Consider the following 26175-nt stretch of genomic DNA (forward strand, 5'->3'; position numbering starts at 1 on the left):
ATTACCCTAATGTCACTGCTTATTAGAGTCTCTCATCTTCCTGCTCTTTAATATAAGCTTGGGGAGGTTCAGAGCCATAATCTGAGCCCAAGGTGTGAGGAAAAAAGTTATGAACCATAACATTTTTATGTCACATAATTTTTTGGGGGGAGGCGCTATATCTCAGAACCCCCTACTTCGAATTACCTTAAATTTGGATCATTAATTCTACTCTGGATCCTCATGTTAGACAACAATTTTTAAGACAATTAGAATAAGCATGTGAATTTTAGAGCACTTAGAAAAATCAGCTGTTAAACCATGCTGATTAAACTTTCTAGTGCAGGCCACACCTAAGCTAGTCTCAACCTTAACTGCAGTGATGGTATCACCTCACTTTAAGACCATCATTTATCTTATTACTGCCCACTCTGGGCCAAAGGCTGCCAGACAGACCGACCAATGTTTAGGGTGAAATGGAACTGCACTGCCCCAGGGAACTCTGGAAGGGATAGTTGATCCCATCCCAAATGTATGGCATACAGGACGAATATGCACACTGCACTGCCATGCTTCCATTGTACAGCCAACCAGCCCCACCTCGTAGTAGTGGTAGTCCCGACCAGCAACAGACAACAGTGGAAATGGGTTTGGACCCAAAGCTATAAACAACAACAAATCCCTAACAACAGTGCTTAGACACTACCCATTTTCTTCAGATACAGCTGGTACAACATATTAAAGGATTTTAACTGCAGTAGATGGAAAGCTGGAAGATGTAATAAGTCATTTTGAGCAAGAGGCAGATAAAGAAATGTTAGACAAAGTCAAACTTTCAAATTAAGGTAATATTTAATGACCTGTAACTGAAAAGCAGTTTGTTAGATTTTCTTCAAACTTTGCAGAATCTTCACAGCCATTCTGGCAATTTTCAGACCAAACCAAAATGTTAAGACAACTTATGGGGAAGGGCTAAAATAAGGTTTTATAATGGAAGTTGGCTACACCCTTACCTATGGAGGCTCTCCATAATAGAAATAGGATTACAATCTTTATGATGGAGAGCTGCTATTAGCATCTCCATGATATTTTTTTTACCAGAGCTCTTTGTATCAACGTCTTACAGAAAGATTAAATAAAATCCCTGATTGAGTCCTGCTTACCATGTTGTGCCAGACAAACCACTCAGGTATGTTGCACAATCTAAGACATTTAATTTCTTGAGACCCAATAGACTGCCATATGTCGTTGTAAATGATCTCATTCCACCACCTGTTGTCATGATTGCCACCACTGGAATCTGTTCAATACAAAGACAGAAAGATGGTGCAAACCAAGCACACATGATTACTCAGAACTGGAAATGGACTGGAAATGGAACACTGGACCCAGTTCAGTTCCAAAATTTCATAGTTAAGGCCTCTCTGTTTATTGGATCAGAACTGGAACGGCAAATCCAAATACATCTTTCCTTGGGGTAAGTTTGGAATCAGATATGGATCCAAACCACCCCGCCTCTATAGAGAAGGGCAGGAATCATGGTAAGTTCAGGTGCTTTCATTAATGCAAGAAATGTAGTATTCACCCCCCAGCCATTTCATTTTCATATTGCTTCATTCTATTCTATTCCCCCTTTCTTTTTTTTAAATCCCCTTATCAACCTGTGAGAAAATTCAAAAATTGTTGTTTAATCACCCCTGACAGGGACCTTTTTTTTTTCAGGATCATTAAGTTACTTAAACGAACAGAAATTTTGCTTTTGGAATTCACAAGCTTGCAACAGAGGGCAGGTGTTTTAAAAAATATTCACTGTAGAGGTTAACCGAGTCCCTTGAAGGGGTTTATCACTCACTCCACAATTGATGGAATTCAAGCAATGCATTAAATACTTGCTAATTAGTTTAGTTAATGTGCATGGGTATTTATCATTCAAGACTACTTATGGTCCGGAATGAAACATACAGGTACGAGCCCCAGAACTGGAGATGGTGTACACCAGGGGTAGGCAACCTATGGCATGTGTGCCGAAGGCGGCACACGAGCTGATTTTCAGTGGCACTCACACTGCCTGGGCTCCTGGCCACCGGTCCAGGGGACTCTGCATTTTAATTTAATTTTAAATGAAGTTTCTTAAACATTTTAAAAACCTTATTTACTTTACATACAACTGTAATTTAGTTATATATTATAGATTTATAGAAAGAGATCTTCTAAAAACATTAAAATGTATTACTGGCACGTGAAACCTTAAATTAGAGTGAATAAATGAAGACTCAGCACACCACGTCTGAAAAGTTGTACACATTACAAAATGGCCAGATATATGAGAGACACAAGGTACGTCTACACTACGGGACTATTCCGAATTTGCATAAACCGGTTTTGTAAAACAGATTTTATAAAATTGAGTGCGCGCGGCCACACTAAGCACATTAATTCGGTGGTGTGCGTCCACGGTCCGAGGCTAGCATAGATTTCTGGAGCGTTGCACTGTGGGTAGCTATTCCCTAGCTATCCCACAGTTCCCGCAGCCTTATTTCCGGGTTGAGATCCCAGTGCCTGATGGGGCAAAAATCATTGTCGCGGGTGGTTCTGGGTAAATGTCGTCAGTCACTCCTTCCTCCGGGAAAGCAACGGCAGACAAGCATTTCGTGGCTTTTTTCCCTGGATTGCCCTGGCAGATGCCATAGCATGGCAATCATGGAGCCTGTTTTGCCTTTTGTGACTGTCACCGTATGTGTGCTAGATGCCGCTGACAGAGGCGATTCAGCAGCGCTACACAGCAGCATGCTTTTGCTTTTGCATGACAGCAGAGATGGTTACCAACCATACTGTACCATCTACCAATCCATAAATTGGTAAAAAGATGATCATGGTTACCAGTCCTTTTGCACTGCGCCATCTGTTGCTGTCATAAGTGCCCCTGGCTGCTCTTAGCCAGGGGCCAAAAGTCAAAATTGGGAATGACTCCCTGAGTCAATCCCTCCTTTATGGTATCAAAAAACAGAATCAGTCCTGCCTAGAATATGGGCAAGTGTACTAGAGAACCACTGTATCATAGAACCAGAGAGCACAGCTGCTCTGTGTCAGATCCTGCAGGAATGATGAGCTGTATGCTATTCACAGGGGGGTGCTCCTGCAACAACCCCACCTGTTGATTCCGTTCTTCCCACCGACTTCCTGGGCTACCATAGGAGTGTCCCCCCACTTGTGTGATGAAGTAATAAAGAATGCAGGAATAAGACACAGTGACTTGTTAGTGATAAATGAGTGGAAGGCAGCCTCCAGCTGCTATGATAGTCCAGACAGGACATTAAGGTGTGTGGAGGAGAGGAGCCCAGCATCCTGCTGCTAGTCCAGGGGCAATTGAATCTTTTCTTTACACATGAAGGGTGGGGGCTGATGAAGCTCAGCCCCCTGTTGCTATGATGAAGACGGTTATCAACCATACTGCACCATCTACCATGAAAAATTAGGTGCACATGAAATTGGGGGACCTGACAGATGCCAGTCGGCATGGTTACCAGTCCTTTTGCACTGCACCACGTGCCAAAAAGCTCATGATGATGAGGCCGGATACCAGTCATATTGCACCATCAGCCACCCATAGCGGGGGAGGTGGGAGCAAGGATGTTGGTGTTGACTGCTGCCGCATTGCCTCTATCTGCAGCATTCAGTAAAGATAGGGTGACATGTTAAATAGTCACGAGAGGATTTTTTCCCTTTTACTTCTGGGGTGGGGGGGGGTGTACATTGCCGAGCTATGCCCTGAACCACCATGGACACTGTTTGTTTGACCCTAGAGGCACTTGGAGCTCAGCCAAGAATGCAAATGCTTTTCGGAGACTGCAGGAACTGTGGGATAGCTTGAGTCCTCCAGTCCATGAGCGTCCATTTGATTCTTTGGCTTTCCGTTACGCTTGTCACGCTGCAGTGCGCTGAGTCCCTGCTATGGCATCTGTCTGGAGAATTTTTAAAAATGATTCTGAATTTCGTCTTCTATAACGGAGCGCTGATAGAACGGATTTGCCTGCCCTTACTGCGATCACATCCGCATGGTCCATGCTGGAGCTCTTTTTTTATTTTGATTTCGGACTGCATCGCCACCCGTGCTGATCGGAGCTCCACGCTAGGCAAACAGGAAATATTCAAAAGTTCGCGGGGCTTTTCCTGTCTACCTGACCACTGCATCCGAGTTCAGATTGCGGTCCAGAGCAGTCAGTGGTGCACTGTGGGATAGCTCCCGGAGGCCAATACCGTCGATTTGCGGCCACACTAACCCTAATCCGATATGGCAATTCCGATACTAGCGCTACTCCTCTTGTTAGGGAGGAGTACAGAAACCGGTTTAAAGAGCCCTTTATATCGATATAAAGGGCCTCTTGGTGTGGACGGGTGCAGTGTTAAATCGGTTTTATGCTCCTAAAACCGGTTTAAACGCGTAGTGTAGACCAGGCCACATATGGTGCTCCTTCCTCATAAAGACCTCACTGTGCTGCCCCTGCAGCACTGGGACCCCTTGCTGGGCAGTCAGACACCAGGCCAGGAGTTATATGTGTCTCACATGTGCCACTGCAGTGCACAAACTCCTGAGACACAGATTTAGATACAGTAGTCTTTAATTAGCTAAGTAACTGAGGTCTTTGCAATTGGCCTAGAATTCAGGGGTTCCAAAACTGGTACTAGTACCACTGGTGGCACGTAAGCTTAATGTTCCATCCATTCACTTCACAATAATTTTTTAAGAAGCTAGTATGTGAATCAATACAGTTTGGGAGCCACACACAGTGTAGTCATCTTAGCCATATGGAAATCAAGGAAACCTTCTCCAGACCCCTGAAAGGCAACTATCTAACCCAGCTTTCAAGTTTACCTCCCAAATGGCTGAGAGGATACACCTGTTCAGAAAAAGTGTCAACAACAATAATTTTTATACTTATGAAAACATAACTTAAGAGTCTTTTGGAACAGAAACACGTAGCTGCAAGGGTGACAGGTTTCAGAGGGGTAGCCATGTTAGTCTGTATCAGCAAAAACGAGGCATCCTTGTGGCACTTGAGACACTAACAAATGTATTTGGGCATAAGCTTTCGTGGGCTAGAACCCACTTCATCAGATGCATGGAGTGGAAAATACAGTAGCAGGTATATATATATGCATCTGATGAAGTAGGTTCTAGCCCATGAAATCTTACGTCCAAATACATTTGTTAGTCTCTAAGGTGCCACAAGGACTCCTTGTTGTTTTAGGTACAGGGGTTGCACATGCTCCAGCTATTATTTGTTTATTAGCCACATTTGCTGTCCAGTTTGTTGAGCACTCACGCAAGGGAAGGATAGAGTGGACACCCAGGATTCCACTTCACATACCTCATGGTCCTGCAGGTCCTCTTCTAGATGGAGAACGTTTTTCAGGGCAGCAGCAACATACTTCTTTCTTTTGCACAGAAAATCCTTCTCCTCTGCACACAGGTCATACCCTAAGCGCACATCTAGGTCTTGTGGACAGGAACAATGACTAGGACAATCACATGCACTCTTATTACATATTAATATTGCTAGTCAATTTCAGGACTTACATCACAGAAAACCCTAAACATATGTACAGACAAAACTTTTCCACACTCCTATATAATCAGGTCGATGTAAAATAATAAGCAGAGAAGAGGATGATGTCAGTATTACCTGATATTTTAATTTTATTTTCTAAAATTAGCTAAAGTTATATATTCCAATTTAATGAAGTGGAACTTCTGCTTTACCTCTAAGGTTAAAAACCTAAAGGGCCAAAATTTCATAGGAGCCTCCTGAATGATGACTGCAAAATTGGTGGAGTGTCATCACCCTCTTGTGGCTATCACAGAATTACATTTACATTTTTAACATCTCTGAAGTATATGTAATCATGACGCCCTCTACTGGCCGCAGTCCATACAGGATACAGGGTTTAATCCTGGCCCTATTGAAGTAAATGGGAGTTTTGTCATTGATTTCAATGGGGCCAGGATTTCACTCTAGAAACTCTAAACTTCCTACTCAAGCATGGCTTTTCATAGCTAGGCACTAGTAGATTTCTTTCATGTCTACTTTTAGTCACAAATTGCAAAGCACAATCTTATTCAAGGAGGAAGATTATGGGCATGTCAATTTTAAATTTTAAAAACAAAACAGTTTTTAAAGTTATCCAAGTGCAAAGATGAAAAGTGTATAGAAAACATTTTTTTCCTTCACCAAGATAACTCAGAAACAGCTATGTGGATTTTCTTCAGCGCTTCAAATGAAATTAACTTTTGGACTAAAGGCTTGAAAAATCTAACAAAATATTAGTTACAAGCAGAATCCTGTATAGTCTGCAACAGTCTGGACCTCAATTATTCAGCACAACTTTCTTATTTCTCTGCTAAATTCTACATTGGAATTGCAATTTCTGCTGCATTATGAAATTAATAAAGAGGTTTCTATTGCAATAAACAATTTTAGAAGTTCACTGCACAGACTAATATTCATTTAAATATTTAATGCAATACAAATGTGTTCTGAATTTATGTTGTGCTGGTGCAGAGTTTGGTACTGGTGTGCCATGCAGATCAGGAGTCATGCAGCACTACATTATTTTTCATTTTATATTAACATAGTTTTTTATGGTGATTGGTAGGATTATCCTTTCCTCATCAGATGCAGATCCCCATATCTAGCTGCACCAGCTATATTAAGGGAAAATCCTGTCCCTAGCTCAGTGGCTGCAGATGGCCATTGGTACAATGCTACTTGTAAGGTTCTGCAGCACGGAGAGGATGAGATCTGTGGACTCTATACAGGGAATCTGAGCTGTTGTACATCCTAAGGACTGGCTCACAGAGCAAAGAATGTGGGCAGGACAGGGCTAGGCTGGAGGCAGTGGACCCATCACTATTCAGATCCACCAGAACATTCATGACAGAATGCGGGGGGAGGAGAACAGTGTGACACCAACAGACCTCGATCGTGGTCGAGATCGAACCAGGGACTTCTGGAGCTTAGTGCGTGAGCCTCTACTGCATGAGCTAAAAGCCATATGGCTATTAGCTAAGGCTGTAGAAGACTCATTCATCTCTCTCTAAGTAGTCTCGGTGCCACAAGATGGGACGGAACATCACACCCAGAAGGTGTGTGGGTTACAACAGCATGAGCAATGACAGCCTTGGAAGAGTACTGGTAAGCAAGGAGCAGCTACTTTAAACTGCTGAACCAGGGTCTGGAGCAGAGAGGTCATTCCTTTTTCCCACTCAGAACCCAGCTACTTGGGCTTGGTGCAGTTGGGAAGGGTTTGCCCCTTAGTGATTATATTTAGTGAACTCAGTAATACAGGGCTGTTATTGGTGCAGTGACTGGAAGATAAATAAATTAATAAGCAGATGTAACACTAAATTGAACTGCTTGGTATAGTGAGTATATAATTTTTGACTGCTTTGAAATTAGTTACACATTCTAAAAGAAAGTTATAGATAAGTTTATTGTTTGGCAGCCCGAGGTATTTTCATCAGCTTGAGCAGCCGAAACTAGTCATTTCTGTTAGACAAATTGATCAAGATGGCAGTGGTGGTGAGGGACTCCCCTATGAAAATCATGTGCTATTCTGCAGTGACTGCTGTAAAGCCTTTTTTTAATGCAGAAAAAGGATAAACATTGCTGTATTGTGATTGATTAAGGCCATGCTTCAGGAAGGCACTGAAGTACATGTTTAAGCCTCTCCCTGTTTGGGAAAGGATTTAAGAATGTATTTAACTTTAAGTAGGTACTTTAGTCTCTCCTGAATAGGGATGCTTTCTTGAGCTGGGACCTTAATCTGCCCATGCTATATATTACATAAGATTATGGATAACCTTAAGGAAGTGGGCAACATATCAGTCAGGGTGTACACAAATTGCTAGCTACCCTGTCTAATGTAGTTTCTATGTAATGTCCAATGTCATACATTGGGTATATGTTGTGCATTCTTTTAAAAAATACATTCTAGTTTTCAACAAAAAAAGTTTGTTTTTTTACAAATGCAGAAAGTGGCATGGGCAAAGCTTGGCTGACAATGTCACTAGCATCCAAAGAAACAGGAGAAGAGCTCTTACCAGTCTTCTGCCTTCACATGCAAATCAAATCTTTTCTCCTGAAAAACAAGAATGTAACTATGAAGGTACAATCATAGTTTTAAGCTTTCCTTCCTTCCCTTCAGCCTTGAGAGTGAGATTTATTTGCTCCCCAACAAGGCACAGTAGCCACAAATGGAGTCCCCCACTAATCCAAGAGATGAATAGCTTCAAAACCACTAATTTATTTGTAAGAGAATTTATTCTTAGTAGCTCAGTATTTCCCAAAGGTTTCAGACAACTGTACCAATTTACCTGACTGTGACCTCATTGGTACCACCCAGTTCCCTTCAGTGCCCATTCAATTATGCAAACCATCAAACGCAATGAAGAGTGAAATCTTGGAGCTCCCAGATTCAGTCTCATAACTGCAAGACTTTGCCTAGAAACAGTCAAAGATCTATTGTGTATTAGACAGTGCACAAATGAAAATAAGATATACCAGGACCCAGCAGAAAGGCTCATGATTAAGACAGAGAATGGAAGGCTAGCGTTTGAGTCCAAAGCCTGAAGTACCAAAACTGGAGCTTGTTTCTGTGGTTAGGAAGCATATTGGATGCCAGGTTGTTTCAAAAAGCTTTGCCAGACTGAGAAACATTTCATTTTTTCTTAGAAGTAATATTTTGGGGGGGAATTGAAGTGCTTGTGCCCACATTTATGTAGACAAAGCAATTAACTGCACATGCTAACCATGCTAATTGGTATTTGCATACACATTTTCTACCTGGACATGCAGTGGACAGGTTTCTGTGTGCAAATATGTGTAAGCCTGTTGCATGTGAATCTTAGCCTCTATTGTTTAAAAATGCGGTTGTTACAGTCCTTATAATATTCTTTGTGTGTCTGTATTTTTTTTTGTTTAGTACAATGTGCTGTACATATGGTTGACATCAATACACCCTTCTGAGACAGAGAGAGCTAGATGGATAGCATTGATGGCAAGACAGATATTATAAACTGCACCAAGAAACTTCTCTTCATCATAGGTCACCTTCTGAAGCAAAAGGACAATGGTTGCCTCTAAATCTATGAAGGCAGACTGGCCAGCTTACTGTACAGCTGAGGAGCTGTCCTGAGAGGCAGAGTTGGGGAGCGGGAGGGAGTGCAGCTGGGGAATTAAGGAGGCAGAATACATACAGGCTGGGGAATTGAGGCTCCCTGCTGTCCAGCCTGCCTCTCCTCTTTTTAAAGGACAGTTCAAGACACATTTGCACAACACCAGTATTTTTTTAATAGCATTGGCCCAGATTGTCTCTTGGAGATCTGGACGCTGAAAAGACAATGCTGTGGCACCATCCCCCTTCACTGGCCCCACAAAATGTCCCTTTACGGATGCTTCTCAGTGCAGAAGGGGATCAGCAAACTGTTTATGGGAGGTGGAGATGGAGCAAGGGAGGCATTACACTCAGTGACACCCTTCTCTGCTCTGAACTCAGCAGTATTATCTATCTCTGTATCCTTTGTTAGCATGTGCAAGGTGACCCAGTCAAATGACAGCATGGCCTTTAGCAGTGCCTATGCTGCTATGGAAAAAGGAGCCAGAGAAGCGGTAGTCATGCCTGCAGCACAGATCCCAGCTCCATGCAGAAGGAAGCAGTTCCTTTCTCCAAGGTCTGAGGAGAAATTCACAGAGGTTTTTCTCCCTCTTTGTACCCTCCTGCAGGTTTTTTCTGTGGGAGGGGATAATCTAGCCCTTTATTCTTACATTATAATTTTTAAATAGGTCATTGTTAAAGGCTGGCAGCCGGCACTCACCTCTGCTACTGTTACTCTCTCTCCCATGGGGAGCGAATTCAGCATCACAACTGGGGAGCCTGTGTTTATAGTGTAGGTACAGGTACGCTGGGGGCAAAAAAACGTTTATTTGCACAAAAAGGAAAGGGTTACCCTGCTCCCCCATCAAAATAGATCATGTTATCTACTTATTACTATTATGTTTATAAAGGACAGTTATAACATACAGCATTGTAACTCTTCTTCTTCGGTAGCATAACATTCAGTGTTGGCTCCATATACTTGACATAGTGGAACTTGGTAGGAAATGAAGGGCTAATGATAGCATCAGGGCCCAGTGTAAGATCCTGTGTTCCTTCATAGGAACCTTTCACCGTGAGGGAGAGGTCTTTCCCTGAAGGAAAAAAGAAAAAGCACACAGGGAACCTTATTATTATCTGACTGCAAAATTATGCTTATATGATCAAATTTAAGAAAACACTTAGGAGTTTTCTATATTGCATTCAAAGAGTCCATCTAATAAGCCAAGAAAAACATAATCCCTCTAGAAAAAAGCCTACTACCCAGCTAAACAAAATGAAACCCAATGTATGGAAGTTTGACAGAACTAATGCTCATGAAAAATAACGACAGTACCATGCTTTTCATACTAAAAACTGGACATGGTAGTTAATTCTGGTTCACAGCTCTAGCTCATCTACTAAATATTAATACATATTAATTAATATGTGATCTGTATAAAATAGTCAACTTCTGTATGTAGTAATAAGTGTCTGTATGATACACTAAACAATCTCTTCAAGCTTTTCCGCAACACACTGTATTTTATTGTCCTTGTTCCATGATTGTAATGTATGAAATATGCTCTTTTCTCTCTTACATTTTCAAAAGTGATGCCTGATTTTGGGTACCCAATTTGAGACACCTTGAGGGAGCCTGACTTTTAGGAAGTACTGAGCACCTGCCCACTGAAAATCAGGTCCTTTTCAGATGTCTTCAGTTTAACATTAACATCACCATCACTTTTAAAAATGTATGCCATACAATACAGAGCAATTTATTCAATATGACATGGAGACATCAAAAATATTTGAATCAAAGGGATTAAAATAATCAAGCAAGATTTTTGACAAATGAAATACATAGGTGGGATGTAGCTGAAATTAGGATAAGAAGGAGATTTGTACTGAAGAGGTTCATACATATGGGGTTTTAAATGAAAATTTTTGTGCACTATATTCCAGTGAAGCAAATTTCTACTATAGCATTTTATATCATACACACTAACCAAGAGTTCTTGTTAAATGACCTCATAGACTTGTTTCTTTGGTTCCATTTGTTTTATGTTTAGTTCCTTCACAGACAATAAGTTGGTTTTATAATAATCTTCCTTATGGTTCTTGCATGGGTTATTATAGCATCATAATACTGACTGCTCAGCACATCTGAAAATTGTTCTGGCACTAAATCTGGATTTAGAAACGTATCTTTATGGGTTTTGTTTGTTTGTGTGTTTGGTCTGCCCCAATTCTACACATGGCATGTATGCTCTACAATGGATTTGTTTATTGCATGATCTCATAATACTGGATAAACTAATACAATACAAAGACTCTGAATTCCTTTCTATAATTAAAGATGCAAAAATTTAGGGCTCTGAATTATTTCCTGTTTGCTAATGAAAACCATGTTGTAATATACGTCAGCTAATGCAAGGGACCAAAGTTAAGGCTGCTATCATAGAAACATAACTCTGAATGTCCTGACACTTGTGTGATGAAAATCTTCTCTTTAGTGTAGTTTTAATATAGTCTGTTTGCATACAGCCACATAGATGTATGTGATGTAATCAATGTAACGCATAACAGAGATCACACATCTTTCTGTAGTTGTTAAAAAGTTTGAATCATTTGAAAATATTATTTTATTCCATGCATTTATTGTAATGATCTATAGAACACATATCAATATAGCAGTGTAAGTATCTGGTTATTAACAGCCAGTTAATAAAGCAGTAACCTCACTTGATTTATGCTGCTTCTTCTCATCCACCTGAACTTCCAAACAGCAAAGTGCACGAGACTGTAACAGAGAAGAACAATAAAACAACTCATCACAGAGAATGTCTCAGTTTGAAATTCCATTCCCCATCCTAATCTATTACTATCTGAGCTGGCTGTGGGGTTTGAACACTGTGCAGGCAGCACTCTCAGTCCCTGGAAGAGCTAATTGCCTGGCACTGCTCAGCATTGAGCCCTCTAGTCAGTGATGAGTGAGAGTGAAAGGCTCTGGAGGAATCATATCTAGTCATCAATGGGGGCTGATGACAAACTAAATGGTGTCTAGAGTTGTGTGTGTCAGGATGCAAAATGGCAGCACTTTTAGGGTCATAACAGGGATACAAAAGACCAAACAAGGCAAAAACATAATTAGAGAAATCTACTGAGGGCACAGGAGTCATTGGTGGAAATAGCCCTTGTCTAAAATATTGTTATGACTGTTTAGGTGGCAGTAGAGCCTCTGTCACTGTATGCAATTGTGGTGGACTGATGTCTGTGGGGAGCTGACAGCTACACCTATCTCAGCGTCTCCCACTGTAAGGAATGGGGTGGGTGAACTGGCTGTGAGGAGGGTCACAGTTAGACCGCTTCCAGTTTTTGCAAGTAGGAGTGACTGTGTACATGTTTGGAGGAATGCTGGCTTGAGGGAACTCACAGATACTCAAATCACAGCCTCTCCTATCATGGGACGCTCTAGGATATACACTCTAAGAAGCAGAGAAATCATAGTTACTTCATTCCCAGCCTATCTCAACAGGAAAGAGAGGGTGTTGGCCTGCTGACTGTGGAGCTGCTCACAGCTTCTCTAGTCCCACCTGTATTACCAGTATTGCTATAGGAAAGGAAAGATCACAGAACGAAAAGTTACCACTAGTGCTCCATTAGTTACGATGGCTTCAGGAGGGCCTGAACTAGGAAACAAAATGAAAAATACATATTTCATGGCTAGGTTAAATCAAGTGACCACTCTTTTCCCGCTGGATGTTTATCTTGCTTGTCACTCATATGGAAGTGTGAGAGTGATAGCGAAGACCAGGCAACAAGAGTAACTGTGGCAGACATGTGATGCAAAGTTCCTCACAATGCTTGCTTTGACTGGGCACAGCTGCTACAGTTCCTATTATTCTTGTTCTTCTAAGCAGAGCCTTACCATAGTGCCAGAACTGACTGATATGAAGAAATCACAATTTTAAAACAATTTCGATCATGCTTGATAATGGGGCTAAATAGTTTTTCACAGTGCTATTACAGTCCCATAACCATGTAAACTGGACACTTAGTTTAGCCAGTTAAATTCCACCTCTCAGGACAGACCATGTTGTCAAGTACATTTAATCTACCAACATTATGCTAGTCCACTAGGATATACATGCTGGAAAGTGTCTTGATTCTAAGTGTGACACTACACCCCCATATTCTTCATAGAGATATTGTTATGATGTGATTATGGCATAACTAAGATGTATTTGGGGCAAGATAAGGCATGTGAGATATCATTGGAAAGGTTATGATTTACTGAATATGATTATCCTATTTGTATGCCTGTATCTGAAGTTAGGAATATTGATTGTGTATCAATTACAAGTGGGTTCACATCTGGGGAATGCCCACCAGTCAGAATGCAATCAGTCTAGAGCAGTGGTTTTCAAACATTTTTTCTGGCGACCCAGTTGAAGAAAATTGTTGATGCCCATGACCCAATGGAGCTGGGGATGAGGGGTTGGGGGGGGGGCCTCAGGGCTGGGGCAGAGTGCTGGGGGGGTGGTGAGGACTGCAGAGTGGGTCCAGGAATGAGGGGTTCAAGGTGTGGGAGGGGGCTCTGGGTTTGGGGGGGCTCAGGGCTGGGGCAGGAGTTTGGGGTACAGGAGGGGGTCAGGGATCTGGGCTGGGGGTGCAGGCTCTGGGGTGGGGCTGGAGATGAGGGGTTTGGGGTACAGGAAAGGGGCTTGGGGGGGAGCTCAGGGATGGGGCAGGGGATGGGGGCACAGGGCTGGGGCATTGGCTTACCTCGAGGGCTCCCAGTCAGCGGCACAGTGGGGGTGCTAAGGCAACTTCCTGCCTGTCTTGGCACTGCAAACCACTCTGTGCCCTGAAAGCAGCCAGCAGCACATCCGGCTGCCAGGCACAGGCACTGCACCCCCAGCTCCCATTAGCAGGGAACCAGCCCATGGGAGTGGGAAGCCGGTGCTCGGGGTGGGGGCAGCACTCAGAGCCCCGTGCCCCTCCCCACCCCCAGGAGCCGGACCTGCTGCTGGCCACTTTGAGGGGGCAGCGCGGTGTCAGAACAGGTAGGGAGTAGCCTGCCTTAGCCAGGCGGCACTGCTGACAGGACTTTTAATGGCCTGGTCGGTGGTGTTGACCAGAGCTGCCGTGACCCAGTGCCTTACATTCTGCGACCCAGTACTGGGTCGTGACCCACAGTTTGAAAACCACTGGTCTAGATGGCTCGCTGTGAGGAAAATCCATTAGACAGAACAATTGGCCTTTGAAGATGCTAATCTCGCACCTTCCTGGGAAGGCTTCCTGAGGATGTTACAACTAGCCTTTGAGTTATGACTGAAAGGTCCTGTGATCAAGTCACCTGGTACTGGAATCCATCCTGGAATACCAGTGTTTTTCCACTGACTGGCATGAGAACTAAGTTTGGAAACAAAGGGTTCCCGCCATATGCAAAGCTATTTAAGGCAGGAGAGTGACCTCAATGTGACTCACCTGTCATATTGAGATCTATTGATGAAAAAAGCTATGTTGTATTATTTATATATCATTATTAATTATTCAATTTAGTATATAGAGGAGAAAATTTCTGGGACTGAAGCGGTGCTGTGGATGGCAATCAAAGGTTTCTCAGCTTTGTGAGTTATGAATTAGGATGAAAAATTAACCAAACAATTCGTTTTAAAAGTACAAGTCAAGAGATTTTCCACTACATCTGAGCTTGAGCATACAGGAAAAAAAATTGATACAAATAAGTCTTCTGAAGAGTATAACTAGGCCACAAATTGATGTTGTGCAGAGATTCGCCAGTGCCAGGAAGAATTTTTTTACATTAAAGGTGATCAGATTATAGAACAAACACCCAGATTCTGCTGATACAGATAAACTGTATACATGATTCCAGTGGGGAATTTACTAGAGTTCTGAATCCAATGGGTCTGGCAATTTCCTTTGGAGGCAGCAATTATATGAAGCAGGTTTCCAATTGCTGGTTTATTACTCTCTGAATTTTTGCATTTTCCAATTAATTTGTATTTCACTTACATGCTCTCCAAGGTAAATTCTACCTCTAGTTCCTCCTGTGCCTAAAAATAAAAAACAGAAATGAGTGAAGTCACTATATGCTATTCTCTCCCCCCAGGGTTAGTCCTCTAGTATGCAATAGAGGAGGAAGTGGGTGAAATTTAACGGCCTGTGAAATACAGAGGGTCAGATGAGATATTCTAATGGTCCCTTCTGGCCTAAAACTCTATGAAGCTTCTGCAAATTAACCCACACTTTTGTTTTTTGGTGTAAAGTCAGTCACTTTACAATTTGCTTCATCTTCTAGGGTCTTAATTTTTTTATTTTCTTGAAATTATTCTATTACCCAGTAGCTGCTCTTGCTATTAATATGGGAAGGTTAACAGGATTATATGTCCTGTTACCTCATCTCTTTGACCTCTCTGAGGGATGTTAAAAAACAACTATTACTGAATGATTAAGGGACATTGTTTAACTCTCCTGTGAATGTTCCTTATATTTGCATCAACAGCACCAATATGCCAGCGATATTGTTAAAACATAAATACAATGGCCAGATGTCTAGATGCTAAGCTTTCCTGCTGTATGCCACTCCATTTCAGCTATACGTGATATTGTAATGTAATCATTTAGAATTTTTTTGTGAACTACAGAGCCCAGTCTTCCAAATATGGATACTTACATATATTTAGATCTGTATTTACCTTTCAAATATGAATTCATGTTTTTAAATGCAAATTTAAGTGACCAAATGTGGGATTTAGAAATCTCATTCAGATACCAGTATTTGAAAATTGTGTCCGAGTATATAATTTTTAGCTGAGTTTAGACTAGCACCAGATCTAGATGTTACAGTCACACAGTTGCTGGGACAATGGAAAACTTGGACAACAGATCTCTGATTACAGCCATTGGGGTTGACAGTCTCTGGGAGGTTTGTTCTTGGTGGGAAGACCAGGAGAAAGGGTCTTTGCCAAGAGCATCATATGTTTGCCATGCTCCACTGGCCAAGTACACTGAGGCCAAATTGCTCTGTATAAAGGTGAAGCAGTTTTACTGTGTAGTAGCTGAGACATACTGGAGGTATAGCTGGCCAATCCATGACATAGGAAGGAAAAATACTAGTAGTAGTATGAGTAGCTGGCAGGAAACCGAGGCAAGTGTGTCTTTCTCACCCAGCCCTGCCTATTATATCAGACCTTACCTTTGGGTCAGTCTTAAAGTATATGAGAACTCTTTCTCCAAGTGGAAGTTTAGCTACATCGAAGTACACAGTGAAGAGGTGATCGTCCTGGGTAACGACATCCTCATCGTAGACACTCAGCTCCAGCACGTTCTGGGAAGGGAGATGTGGGGGTTTAGCAATCCTACATTCTGGTTTCACAGAGCCCAGGAAGCAAGGATTCCTGGGGACAGACTATTTTTACCTTGTGCAAGGAGAGGAAGAAAAGCAAAGGGATACGGAAATCTATTCTAAATCTAAGTAATACAGTTTCCTCCCCAGTTCAATTTAAATGCTATAAGTTAGGTATGTGAGTGAATGATACATTCTGTTTCCACAGCATAAGTAAGAAACCAGGCCCCTCCAATGAATTGTCACATATTAGCACTCCATGACAGCCAGGAACCTAATTGTCATGGCCTGTGTAGGAAAGATATCACAAGATAGACAGTGGAAAAACTGAAGGAATCTAGAAAATTCATTAGATGCCAAATCCCACCTGCTCCTACATTCCTTGCTGTACAGGGAGAAATGACTGGTGGATCTGCATGATGGTGGGTACACTGGCCACATGCTCAACCGCCACTGCAAGGGACTGTACAGGGCCCCATGACCCCACAGATCCTGCTCCTGTGCGGTATAAGCACACCAGTTTCATTGCATATGGGACTTTTCACTTTGTGGACGAGGGGGAAGGATTTGCCTCTAAGTTACAGGCCACATATATTGGGCTCCATTTTGCTCCTATTGACATCAATGCAAATGATGCTATTGACTTCAGTGTGATCAGGGGCAGGACTGCTATGGGTAGCCTGTAACTAAAGAGCAAAACCTGTCCTCTAGCACAAAGCTCAGGGCCACATACTTGGTCGAACTGATATAGTCTCACTGAGCAGGCAGGTGAACACAGCCTATGAATTGTGTAGCAGTGGGTATCGTAAAAATTCATTTATTGTCAAATTACATTGAGTGGTAGAGTGATCCAAAGCAAATGCCATGTAATCTGTAACAAGAATATGTGGTTTATTTTCTACACATCAGCATGCAGGTGACATAGTAATTACTATGGTAAAGTACCTACTATATGGAATTCTAATGCTGTATGTGGGGATTTTACATTATTATGCCTAATTGCACAGCAATACCAAGTAAATCTTTTGTTGTCACATATAAGGAAATTATATTTACATGACATTTCTGTGCTGAAAAAATAAATACTTTTAACTAAAGAAATATTCCAAATATCCTGCAGTTTACCCAGCACGTTAGCTTGATACCAAGCCGCTAACAAAGGCTTTAACCTAAACTATAACATTTTTGACTTGATCTTTAACCTTAAATGTGTGGTATTTTTAACTTGATCTTTAACCTTAACTTTACATCTTCCAGGTTTTCGTATATCTATTTCTTAATAACTAAATCTCCTGACAGTTAGTTAATATAATATTTAACTAGTTAATGTTTATAAAGCACTTTGAACATAAGAAGTGGCATATAACTTTTAAGCGTTATTGTTACTATTCTAACAATGTAATTTTACCATCACTTACTTGAAGTGTCATTACTACCTTCGCTGTTTTTTAAAGATTTGGGTCTTAGAATCCCTTTGGTCATTTAATAAATATTTAAAAACACCAATATGCGAAAAAAAATTGTAGATTGTTATTTTCTTCTGACAGAGTAATTTTATTAAGATTATAGATATGGTATAAAGATGAGTACAAGGAGATAACATATAGCGTAGTATTTGGCAATTGTAAATTCATTGAATCACTGCAGTTCAGCTGACAGAACTTACCAATGGTGCTGGCTTCTCCAGCAAGAGTATTCTATGGATAAAAGAACAACACACTCTATTGACAGCAAAATGTATATGGGAAATTAAATTCATTGTAGAAAATTAGGTTCCTTATGTGACACTAGTCACTGGCCTCTCTATCCCAATACAACCAGCTTTCCCACGATAATCCTTCTTCTGGCTTACATATTCGTCAGTTTAGTTGTAATGCACACAATTCACCAATTCAGGCCTCCCGGCTCAGCTTCACGGCTGAATGGAGTGCATTGTGTTCTGAGACTGAATCACTGTGATGGCAGATAGAACAGCAAAGTAAAAATCCGTGAGGAATCTCAATGCTTTAATGGTTCGAAATTTGTCAGGTATTGAGTAGATAAAACATTGCTGTATATAACATCCACTAAAGAATCAGTCAATTCAGTAGTAGTTAGTAGAGCTGGTTGGGAATTCTTCATCAAAATGCGTTTGGGGGTTTGTTTATCTGTTTATTTATTTATTTTTATTTTTTTACGGAAAATGCAGTTTCCACAAAATCAAAACTTTTCTGGGAAAATTTAGATTTTTCTGGAGTTTTGTATTTTCTTTTAGGAAAAATCTAAATGAAATGTTTAATTCAACATTAATCTATTTGCCTGAGGTGCTGCAATGCCTCATAGGATTTCTAGTTTGGGTGCCTCGCACCTCCATTCTCCTCTATGGACTGGACTTCCTGGTTAGACTCCATCTCCCATGATGCTCTGAAGACTCACCCTGGTTGAACAAGCATGATGCATATGGGGAGATGCAGTCCAGCTGGGGCTTTTGGCCCTTTTAGGAAAATGGGGGCACGAGACACCAAAATTACTACTCCCATAAGGCACTGCAGTAGCTCAGGGGGACACAGACTAATGTTGAGTCAAGCTGAAGCAACATGTTTTGATTTCATTCAACAAACTGAAGTCAAACATTTTGCTGTGGAAATGTGCAAATGTTTCATTTCAACATTTCCGAACCAAGTTTTTTTGGAACTTTCTATGCCACAAAATATTGATTTCCTCCTTCCCCCCCGCCCCATTTGGAATGAAAAGAAATTTCGGCATATGAGAATTTCCTCTGGCTATCTGGCTATTTTCTGGCTATCTGCCTAAAGAGAAATCAGTGAAACAAATTAGTCCTTTGCAGGCTGCAATGACACAGTAATCCATCATTCAGAGCTGCTTTTATACACCAAATCAGAGAGCAGAGGAAAAAGCCTTCACAGACAACAACTTACACCAAACACTGGGAAAATACTAAAGAATCAGTTTATTTAAAGAGGATAGATTTCAGTTGATTGCCTATTTCATCCTATAAAGATTTTTCTTCCATCCTGTTGTGAACCCTGAATGGCTATATCTTCTGAACACTCCGCTCTCTGGAAGTTAGCTTCCATCAATTGACCATGAATAGGGTTTGAATAATTAGTACTTTAACCAGGATGGGCAGGTAGCTGAAAAAGTTATTTAAAATTCTGAATATTTACCGGCACTTATTGTTAGGTAACAATTCCTAGGATCACTGAATTTGTTATGATGATTAACTGTTTCCCTCCACGTTACACAGAGCATGTTGTCATTCAGTGCCTGTAGGGGGTTTTGTGGTAATGAAGTTTAAGAATAAGTCTGAATTTTGTGGCTCCTGTTTACTAGTGTAGTTTCCATTAACTCAGAAAAATAACAATTTCTTTATTAAGAATGAATTTTAGCTATCTTAATTCATCCCGGACTCTTAAAATATGAATTCTCCAAACCAACAGTTATCAAAAATGAGAAAGTGACCTCAAAAGAGTTTTATTGGGGGTATTTTAATCATCTCGTGTTTTAAACTGCAGGTTGTAGAAGACTTGAAAATCCTACTTCTGCCTAAGTGGTAACAGATCTCCAGGCTGCTGAAAGAGGGGAATTCTCAGTTTCTTACCTTGATCTGACTCTGGATCCTGAAGTAGAATGTTTCATTCCACACTGGGTTTCTGCAGTCGTTGACAGTTTTGGTCTGTATCTTTTCACATGTAGCTGTTGGCAACGACAGGCTGACGTAGCAATCAGAATGGCTTACTGTATAAAAAGAGGTACAGTATAATGGTTAATGTATCAAAACTCCCTGTCTTAAGTGGCACTGAAGAAATTAGTGCACTGCACTAAAATTAAATTGTATTTATTTAAAGACAGAGATTAGGGTAATTTATATATAAAACACATCTCAGGTTCTCAGCAGCAGGCCTGTGCCTTAATTCAATTCTCATGTGCATATGTATTATGACACAGTCTTTAATTTCATGATCACACACTATTTTCCCACAGAACCCCTGCCACCACTATATTGTCTGAGTGCTTCACAAAATTGAATTAATTTATTCTAACATCACCTCTGTGTGATTAAGGGATGCTATTATCCCCATTTTACAGATGGGGAACTGAGGCACAGAGAGATTGAAGTAAAAGTGTCCCAATTGGGTGCCCAATTTGAAATGCTGGTTTTTCATAGTACTTAGAATTATATAGCACTTTATATGTCCAGAGCACAGCTTTCATTGACTTCAGTTGCAGCAAGGTAGAATGGCCCATCAACTCATAGGAAAATGATAAAAGACAAACACCCTATCACTATAGATTCACACTTTTCACAAAGCGATCACTCTGACCTATCAGTCCTCATCCTCAAAGGAAACGTGCACAACACTTTCAAAAGACAAGCCTGGGAGCTTAAATTCTTTATTCTGCTAGACACTGAGAATCATGGACTGAACAGAGACACTGGATTTATGGCTTATTACAATAATCTGTAACCCACTAGCCCCCTCTTTTTGTCCTACAACTGCAAAGTTTTCAACTGGCCACTCTACCTTGATTGGTCCCTTACAATATGTGCTAACTACTTATGCTAAACAATCTGTTCCACCTTGCATTTTGCAGTGATGCTGGGAGTAACTTTCCCAGACCTAAAGAAGAGCTGTGTATGGCTCAAAACTGTGTCTCTCACAAACAGAAGTTCGTCCAATAAAAGTTACTACCTCACCCACCTTGTCTCTCTTATAATTAAGAAGTTTCTCCTAATGTCTAAGGGCATGTCTACACAGCTGCACCGCTGTAGTGCGTTCATGAAGACACTCTAAACTGACCGGAGAGCGCTCTCTCCGGTCGGCTTAGTTAATCCACCTCCCCAAGAGGCGACAGCTATGTCAGCAGGAGAGCATTGTCCACATGGATGGTTAGGCTGGTATAACTACGTGACTCGGGGTGTGTGGATTTTTCACTCCCCTGAGAGACATAGTTATAGGCCTGTAGCGTAGACCAGTATGGGAGCAAGTAACTATGAGACAAGCCTCTCTCCCCGCTGGCTCCCACCCCTGTGGGCTCCCCGCATTAGTGTCAGGAACCCCTACCGACTGCTCCCCCCAATGCACTGGGCACCCCCTGTCCCCTTTGCCCTGTGAGTATCTGGGTCTAGAGACATGTCACCACCTGGAGATGAATGCCAGGGCACAGAGCCGCATCTACTTCACCTGCCAGACAGAGCCCTTCCTGCCCCATGCCCAGTAAAAGGAAACAGGACCTGTTTCTGACGGGTCTGTGTCTCAGTGATTGGGATAGGTTCTCTTCTGGCTTCCAGCCCCTGTGTCCCACCTCTGTGACAGGAAAGATGATGATCTGGGGAGGGGATTCTGTACAATTACTATTGACTCTGGTGTCCTTCAGGTAATAGCAACCCATTTTTGACTGCAGGAAAGAACCTTTTCTGAGACAATGGAAAAAGCCTTGGGGAAAAAAACACATTGGAAAAACTGCTAGGAGCCTACAATCCCCAGGAATTCACACTGAAGCCCCTTATATCAAGGGCAACTCTTCAAGTCAAAATATAGTAAACTGTTTTTATTTAAAAAGAAGTTTTCTTTTTGTAATGAGGATTAAAGATAATGGTTTTATAAACAATAAACTCTTGCTTTTCTCGATGTCTTGCTTTTTTTCCTGCCCTCCTATCCCCCAGTATTAACCCAGAAAATGGTGACATTAATTTTTGCCCTGATTTTCACCCATTTTTTGAATTAAACATTGATAAATTCCCAAGAAATTTTAAAACAATAAAAACCAGAAACGAAGGGCCTGAAATATAGACAATAGATGTGAGCTAAATAGAAAAACTGCATTTAAAAGTTTCACTTTGATACTATTTTGCAACCTCTTCCCATAACCTTATTATCTTATCCCAGTTGATATGCATAAGAGTTTAAAAGAGCCTTTGATGAAACACTTCTGATTTAATGTGCCAGCATTGCTGTTTCATAATCCCAGAGTAAGTGCAGGATACTACAGTATGGAAACATAAAATTTGGTCTTTTATGTGACTCCATGCTGCTTCCAGATCCATGCTGCAATCTTCTATGTGCAAAGCATGTCTTTTTAATCTCAGTAATAATTCAATTCTCAGTCAATATGACCAGTGTTTGACAAAACTCTTCTATAGAAAGTGAGACGCATTGCCCACAGTGGTTTTAGCCACATGCATATCATGTTAGGATTTACCTATCTTTGTAGAGATGCAGCTTGGTACTATGTATTTCTTTGGTATCTTCAGACTGGTTATATTGGCCTTATTAAATTTGTTGGCTATGTACTCTGAAATATACAATAATCCGCCCCACCACTGTGTTACTTGCACCTTGGCTCATGTATTTTTTTCCTGAGTGTGGCCTGGCAGGCAATGCTGTCTTTATTCTTTTATACTGTACTTATGTGTATGCTGGTAGTTTCTGAGCTACGCAATATACTGTAATATTTCAATTGCTGAGGAAGTGGGGGAGCCAAACTGGGTCCCAAGACCATGCCATTTTGCATCCATACTGTAATCAAAACATTGTAAACAGGATCATATCCCCTATGTCCTTTTATCTATGCTAGCATAGCTGCACTGATTCAAAAAGAAGGTTCTGGTTACAGACCATCTATATTTTAAAATAGTTTCCCAGATATAGATAAGAGAGAAATTTGCACCTCATTTCCTGCATGCAAGAGGCAAGGTCTTTTCGCCTCCTTGTTTCATATCACATTCCATCACTCTATGTTCCACATGAATTTTTAAAAGATGCCATGTACATAGTAATATATAGCTGCCCCATTATGAGATTGCTAGATAAGCATTTGAAAATAAAGAGAATTCACCTTTGGGTCAGCAGCCATTGATATCCAATAATAATATTAACATTAGCTTTGGGGGTAATAGTTTTAGAAAGAACGTTGTTATTCATTTAATGTAAATGGATCAGAATCAAGATCAGAGAGGTAAAAACTGAGGAAAAAATAGAGTTGCCTTCTGCTATCCTCAAGAAAAACATACTGCAAGTACAGATGCAAAGAGCAGAGGTGATTTGGAAAGTGATGTAAGCTAGGCTGCCTTACACTTACAGACTTCCTGAGCCTAAATTTTCAAAAGAGGCCGTTGATTTGGGGTATCTCCATTTTTTAGTGTCCACCTTCGGCCTGATTTTCAGAGCTGCTGAAGCATCCCTTATCTCTGGAGCTGCAGGTACTCAGCACCTCTGAGAATCAGGCCAAACATGTCTCAAGCTAGGCACCAAACTCAGTGCCTATTTTTGAAAATGTGAGTCTCTTGTAACTACTTCACCCACTTACCAATGTGTAAGAGAGCATAGAGGGGATTTAAAGTGATTTACATGAAATGTCAAGGAAATGGAGGAAGGTGTAAGGTGCCAGTTAAATTAGAGATGATCTGCTTGCACTCACGCTCTCGTATTAGTTTTTTTTTTGCTGCATGCCTCTCTTCTAGCCCCACCTATGTGAGAGTTATACAATTTATACTCTGACTCAGTGGGCCAAATTCAAAAGTAACCTGGCAGGGCAGGAGCACAAGTTACATACAGGTAAGTGGGTGTGATGATGAGACAGTCTAAGTAAACAAAAACTACTTAATGTACGGGAGCCCACACTGCTATAACATGCATATTGAGGGGTCTGAGAAAAGTGCAAATTACACCAATTTTGATTCCCACTGGACTCCCTCAGATTCACCTCTGAATTCAACCCTATGCCCATGTACAGCATCAGAGACATTGCAGATAGATACTGCAAGGTTTAGTTTGAAGAACCACACAGCTAAGCACACCCAAGAAGGGTAAAGTATATGGGAGTGTTCAGATTCCGAGCACAAACCACATGTAGGCGTGAAGCCAAGAGAGAAAACATGTGATTAAAAAGCATAGACCTTTGGAAGAAAGAGACTGCACAGGCATATCTTCAGCTCCAGCTCTGCTCAGCACAAAGTGGCCTGAAAGTTTCCCCAAAGGAACAACCAAGGGCTCTGGGCATAAAGTCAGAGTACGCAGTGCTACAGCACCTGCTCCCTCACCACTCTTTAGAAGAGGCACCTCAGGGACACAGAAGCAGGTCAGGGGCATGGTCAGGATGAGAGGGTGAGGGTCAGAGCGCACAGTGCTCTGTCGAAACCTGAGCTGGTATAATTGTTCTTATGGGACCCCTGCAGCCAGCTTAATTTAGGCCTACACTACCACTTATGTCAGCAAAACTCATGTCTCTCAGGGGTGTGAAAAAGACACCCCACTGAGCAATATAAGTTTTGCCAGCATAAATAGCAGTGTGCACAGTGCTATGATGGTGGGAGAGCTTCTCCCACCAACATAGCTACCGCCACTTGGTGGGGTGGTTTAATTATGTCAACAGGACAGGTCTCTCCCGTAGGCGCAGAGTAAGGTGTAATGCCACACAGTAAGGTGTAAGGTCTCTAGTGTAGACATAACATTAGATACTTTTGGGCAGCCCCAGAATCAGGGGAGATAGCCAGGTAGCTTAGAACCACCTTCTCCTGTGCCTGGGGCAGCTGAGGATTTGGCCTGCTATTTCATGCATGTATGGAGGAATAGTAGTAGCAAGTTATTGATCATGAGCTTGAGGTGGTCAGCTGTAATAAACTGTTGTCAAAACAAACTCTGGGCCTGATCCAATGCCCAAATGGAGTGAATGGAAAGGCTCCTGTTGATTTTAATAGACATTGGACCAGGCCCTTTATGTTTTATATGGCTGTTTTATTTTGACCTAAGAGTTGAATGCATTTTTTTTAAAATGTCTAAAATACAAGGAAAGAGCTGTCTCATTAGATCTCAAAGTAAATAAGCCCCAAAGTAAATAAGCATCTTACCAAACTTTATGAAGTTCATCTAAACTCACAGGTCAAGATGTTTCTCTTAAGTGTATTGGAGAAAAATAGGTTGCCAGATGGGCATGAAAATACTGCTTTTTTAAAACTAAGCTTGTCCAAAATGCATGGACTACTATCAATGCACTCCAGAAACTGCCCTGTCAGTAGAAGACAGTACAGAAACATTTGTCTTTAAAACCAATCAGAGCAATCTCAACCCAGGTGTAGCTCCATTTATTTCAACGATATAATAACAAAGATGCATTTGGCCCATCATGTTTTATTTATATGAGATGCTGGATTATTTCAGAAACACATGGTTTATGATATTGATATATATGTAAAAGAAAAACTATTACCTTTTCATTCTTGGTAAACAATACACCTTGTGACACTTAATTTGTTTTGAACAATATGTTATCTTTCTTGCTACACATGGAAGGTCATTTGACTAGTTATACTTGCACAATAACATAAATACTAGTTCTCAGGTCATGCTCTGATAATCAAATATACTGCGATACTGTAGCTGTTTATGTATACCCTAGTAATATCAATTACTTCCTTTTTTTGACTTATGGTGTTTGCAGTGTTCAGTTGTGCACTGATTACTTTCAGAAGTAGGAACAATTTCTAGGAAGAGTAGAGACACTCACGTGTATCTGCCCGACGGAGATTTCTCATTCGTATTATTCTTACAGCGAGCAAGTAACAAGGAGATAATTCCATCTGTAGAAGAATGATATATGAAAGAAAGGTTAAATTTAAAAGCGTGATACCTAACAAATGAAGAACCTAATCAAGTATTGTATGACAATTAACATATTTTTGCTGAACA

General features: G+C 41.1%; 1 protein-coding gene across 1 annotated transcript in view; it reads right to left on the reverse strand.

Moving 5' to 3' along the window:
* The window catches only part of LOC120404546 (cytosolic phospholipase A2 epsilon-like), a 53958-nt gene that overhangs the window by 15557 nt on the left and 12226 nt on the right, over positions 1-26175 (reverse strand). The window contains exons 3-13 of the mRNA XM_039537297.1: positions 25994-26066; positions 20088-20224; positions 16337-16468; positions 15154-15194; positions 12761-12803; positions 11857-11914; positions 10060-10226; positions 9854-9940; positions 8081-8118; positions 5349-5496; positions 1143-1279 (exon numbers count right to left, since the gene is read on the reverse strand). Coding sequence (XP_039393231.1) covers positions 1143-1279; positions 5349-5496; positions 8081-8118; positions 9854-9940; positions 10060-10226; positions 11857-11914; positions 12761-12803; positions 15154-15194; positions 16337-16468; positions 20088-20224; positions 25994-26066 — 1061 coding nt within the window. The remainder of the gene's footprint in view (positions 1-1142; positions 1280-5348; positions 5497-8080; positions 8119-9853; positions 9941-10059; positions 10227-11856; positions 11915-12760; positions 12804-15153; positions 15195-16336; positions 16469-20087; positions 20225-25993; positions 26067-26175) is intronic.

This window comes from Mauremys reevesii, linkage group 4, assembly GCF_016161935.1.
Source record: "Mauremys reevesii isolate NIE-2019 linkage group 4, ASM1616193v1, whole genome shotgun sequence".
In the NCBI taxonomy this organism is placed as follows: domain Eukaryota; kingdom Metazoa; phylum Chordata; order Testudines; family Geoemydidae; genus Mauremys; species Mauremys reevesii.